Raw genomic sequence first — 4595 nt, 5'->3', positions numbered from 1 at the left:
TCTCCCCCATCCCACCAGGGGGGAGTGAGCAAGTGGCTGTGTGGTGCTTAGTTGCCGGCTGGGGTTAAACCACAACAGTCCTCAAGGATCTGAATGTTAGAATATCCCACATGAAGCAAAAGCAAAGATAACCATAAAACATGTAAAACAGACTACAATACTAAGTACAATGGAGAAGAGACAAAATAAGAACCAACAGAACACCTAAATGAAGCACAGAGGTGCCTGAATTACTGTTTAAGTTCACTTGGAACAATGCACACAAATGTAACTCCCTCACACAAGTTCAAATGTTTCAACAATCACAGTGCAAGTAAGACAATCAGGACCTCAACACCTTTTTTTTTTTTTCTTTTTTTTTGGGGGGGGAGGGAATAAAAAAAAAAAAAATCACAAGATAGTTGGTCTCCAATATGAACTTCAATCTTTGATATTATAGTGGCTGTTGGACACATCAATTGCAGCATTTGTTTTTGTTAAAGCCTGAACCTGACTTCCTTAGAATATTTTTTTTAATCCATTATTTTGATAACTTGTCAGAAACAGTACAAAAAACAGAAGGGATAATTAATAGTCTGTAACTTTTTAAGCAGTAATTGGTATCCTATGGATAGTGTTGTTACTAAGCTCCTTCACAAACACTGAAATGAGTATAAAGCTCAGTTAGGATCAACTGCATTCAAAATTGGCAAGCAGGCCATGAAAAAGAGCCAGGGGGGGGAGGGTGAGGAGGGGGATGTTGGTGGCACCAAATACTGAAAAGAGAAACAAAATACTATACTCCATAAATTTTGTTGGTGTAACTTCAGTTACAGAAGTTAGAGATGTTCTTTATCAGTATCAAACATGGCAAGCTGTGAACAGAAACTCTAAAGCAAAAAAAAAAAGGAAAACCAGTTTGCTTCAAACCGGAAGGGCTTACGTGGCGGAACGGCTCCCAATGTCTGCGCTGAAACAATCGCAGCAATCTGAGCACGAAGAAAGGTTAGCTCATCTTCGAGTGCAGAAATTTTCTGGAGTGCTGCTTTATCAACAAGACTGTCTTTTTGTGTGCTGTTTTTTGGAACACCTTGTATTGAATCTGTAGATGGATGTAGGTCACGATAAGCTGTAGTTTTTTCTTTTCTCCATAATTCAGTCCTAGAAAGCAACAAAAGACACCGTTTCAAAATGCTCAGCCAGCAATGGAAATCTCAAAACTTACTCACTGTCTGTTCCAAGTTATCATCATTCAGTAGGACATAAATTGGCAAACTATTTAAGAAAACTTTAAACTTATAACCACTCATAACCTTAAAAATATTTTAAGTCTCCCTTTGCTCAAGTATGATGCAGAACCTTGAAAAGTCATCATAAAAAATAGTCAGATAATTTACTCGGGGATAGATTATACATCATAAGGTCATAATGTAGGATTGAGCTGTTATTATTCAATAACTATTAGACTGACACCATAAAGGTGCCTCTCCCTCCTCCCTACCTGAAACAGTAGATATGAAAGGCAGGGAAAGTCAAATAATAATCATCTTTTAATTAGGCTTCACGCATTTTAGTCATTTATCAAACTCTGCAAGATGAGCACTGTAAGCAGCAAAAAAGTTGCAATCTTTCAGAAAATATATTGGAAAATAATAATGAATTTTAATACACACAGAATAAGCAACTCACCTTCTGTAAGCTACATATGAACACAGACTGAATTAGAAAGTTGTGCTAGAGGTCTCAGGTTTTAATTTTTAAAATTGTTTCAAGTCTGTGCCTGCACAAATAACCTTAAAATATACAATGAGTGTAAACTCAAACTACCAGAATTCCATTATGAAACAAAGAAAGAAATTAAATTCACTTTATTTATTCAAGATGCACTAAGTTTTGATTGAAACAAAACCAGACCTTTCCCTTTATATTAATCATCCTTTTACTTCAAACCAGACCTGCAGCATTGCTTTCTGATTTGCCAAAAACCTTTGCTCTTCACACTGGCTCAGAAGGACAAGATATCAATTTGAATACTTGTTCTTGAAAAACATCCCACAGAGCCAGGAGAGGAGGAGGAGGAGGAGGAAGAAAGAATGGAAACAACAAAAGAATGAACTTTCATGGATCTGTGAATCAGACCGGCTAAAGAATAGCACAAGCAAGACAAAACAGGCCACAGTTCCTTTTAACAATAATCTTACTTTTCCAGTATTTTACTGGAACCAGTAAGAGCTGCTACAAAAAAAACTTCCATAATTCAACAGTAACATCTCAGGAATCATAAGGTGAAACACAACTTTATCAAAACTTCTCTAATAAAAAGTGTGTCATTTCATCAGTTTCTTGTAGTTTCATTACCAGCAAGCAGCACAAAGATCACAGACAAACACATGCCAATATGAAGTAGAATTACATTGCCTGATACAGATGTAGTACAAGACAATACAAGTGTCCAAATTTTAATCTTGGTTCTGGTTGTGACTCATCCTCTGATTTTGAACAGATCCTTTAGAGGAACAGTAAGCCCACTTTCTATTTCTTCTCTAGCGGCGGGAGGAGAAGAGGAGACTTGTATACTATTTGTGTCTGCAAATTCCTGGATAATTTGCCATTTCACAGTACTTGTAATATTTTATAATTGTAAAAATACTTTCCTTTAGCACCCTATAAAAGTTAAAAAGAATTACATAAACTATATTAAAGGTAAATTTTTAAAATAAGGAAATTATGTTTTTGTTTCCATCAAAGCAACCATCAAGGTTTATACACATAGCACTGTAGTAAACGTCAAAAAGGAGACATTTAAATATTTTTTCTTGTTCTCCCATTTATAATGTTTATCAAAATGCTTGTAAACTAAAATGATAAGAATAATCTTCTCATATGTTGCAATATGCAAGTTTCCCTTAAACTCCCTCTCTCACAAAATACTTTGAGTGAAAACAAATTAAAATACCAGTAATGCACCTGACAAGCTATCAGGAAGAGAAAAGAGGGGACTCAAATTTCAGAAACCTTTCAGATAAGAATACTCTACATAGTAAGAATTTCCAGGTAAGCAGAAATTGCCCCCCTAAAAAACCAAAAAGTTTCCAGGGTTGGTTTAGCTGGAAGCCTGAAGGGGCTAGGAAAAAAGAAAAACAACCAAACCAAACCAAACCAAAAAAAAAAAACCACCAAAACAACAAAACACAAAACCACACACCACAAAGAAGAGAAGACATAAGTTACTTTCACTACTCCTTTTTATGCATATATTCCACTTTTACTTACCTAAGTCTGGTAAATGCTTGTCCTTCATCATTTGCTACCCAGAGGACATCAGCAAGTGATGGAGCTACAGGAGTTGGAGCTGTGCTTTGTTCATCATAACCCAATGGACTTGGGTCTTGAACAAGCTAAAAACAAACAAACAAGAAAAAAAATGTATGAAGAGAACCCAGATTCAGCTTATACTAAGAGTTCTGCCTCAGCAAAAGGAATTTTTAAACAGTGCTGTAAGCAAGTTGAAAACAGTGAGCATAAGGGATGCAACACAAGAGTTACACATGCTAAAAAGAACAAGAAAGCTATCACTACATTAAGAAGCTAGAAAACTTAAATAGTTGAAGCATATGTATAACAATGAATCACTCACTTGAAAATAAGGTCTTGGGTAAGGCTCTAAGGAAAGAATTGTCCCAAGTCTACGGACAACACTTCGAGTAGATCCATATTGCTTTTTTTGGCAAACAGATACGACCTAAAAATCAGAATACCTTTTATTTATTTTGAGAAGCAAAATCAAAGCCCTCAGTTCTTACAATCAAAGTCATTAAATAATTTAATGTTAATATAATTAAATATAACACAGTTAGGTTAACCTAACTTTTCAATGCTGTTCTCAAGTTCAAAGTCCAAAGAGGCCTACACCGGTTTTAACAGACTGTTTCCAAAACGCCTCCAAGATACAGCCTGTACCCAGTATATTTTAGAGTGGCACAAAGGCCAACAAAGAATGTAGCAGCTACATCATGTAGCTAGTAATATTCTGAGCTACCGACAAAAGAAAAAGCGCACATCTGAGTAACTATATGCATCTATACAAGTCTCAGTGAACAAAATTAGTAAAAAAGTGAAGTAAGTTTAATGTACCTTGACCTGATACTTCCTTATGACTGTATATAACTGCTGGAAACGCCTGCTTGATGAGATTGCTGAAGGAAGGCATGTTCTGATTGTACGACTGATACTGCTGCCAAATACGCGAGTTTCCAAAAATATGGCCTGTCAAAAAAACCAAGAATTCCTGACAATGAAACCAGAAAACAACCAGGATAACTCAAACTAGTACTCCTAGAAATACTTTAGTAGTTTCACGTAAATAAAGAGTTTCCTCAGAACTACAAGTTGCAACTGCACCTCGCTATTGACAGCTATGACTGAAGAATTGCCCATGAACTCACGCTCTAACATGAGACCCTGACTGTTACTGCAGCAGTTAACCTTTCCAGTTTCCCATAAAATACCTTTCCCAGGTCTCTGAAAACACAGGATTAACTGCTACTTGGGAATCGTTATGTAGCCTTTCTCTTAAAATAGCAAAACATTAACAGTTAAAGTTACTTAATTTTTTC

The 4595-nt window shown here is 35.9% G+C and overlaps 1 protein-coding gene across 1 annotated transcript in view; it reads right to left on the bottom strand.

Moving 5' to 3' along the window:
• MTFR2 (mitochondrial fission regulator 2) overlaps positions 1-4245 on the bottom strand; it is a gene marked incomplete at its 5' end in the record, with an annotated part of 9799 nt that extends 5554 nt beyond the window's left edge. The window contains 4 exons of the mRNA XM_009573958.1: positions 923-1140; positions 3253-3377; positions 3617-3721; positions 4114-4245. Of these exons, the coding sequence (XP_009572253.1) occupies positions 923-1140; positions 3253-3377; positions 3617-3721; positions 4114-4245 (580 nt within the window). The remainder of the gene's footprint in view (positions 1-922; positions 1141-3252; positions 3378-3616; positions 3722-4113) is intronic.
• Between the last annotated feature and the right edge of the window lie 350 nt (positions 4246-4595).

The sequence above is a fragment of the Fulmarus glacialis genome, unplaced genomic scaffold (genome assembly GCF_000690835.1).
Source record: "Fulmarus glacialis isolate BGI_N327 unplaced genomic scaffold, ASM69083v1 scaffold27163, whole genome shotgun sequence".
Taxonomy (NCBI): domain Eukaryota; kingdom Metazoa; phylum Chordata; class Aves; order Procellariiformes; family Procellariidae; genus Fulmarus; species Fulmarus glacialis.
The sequence above is the reverse complement of the archived record's forward strand: the minus strand, read 5'-3'. Positions and strand labels throughout refer to the sequence as shown.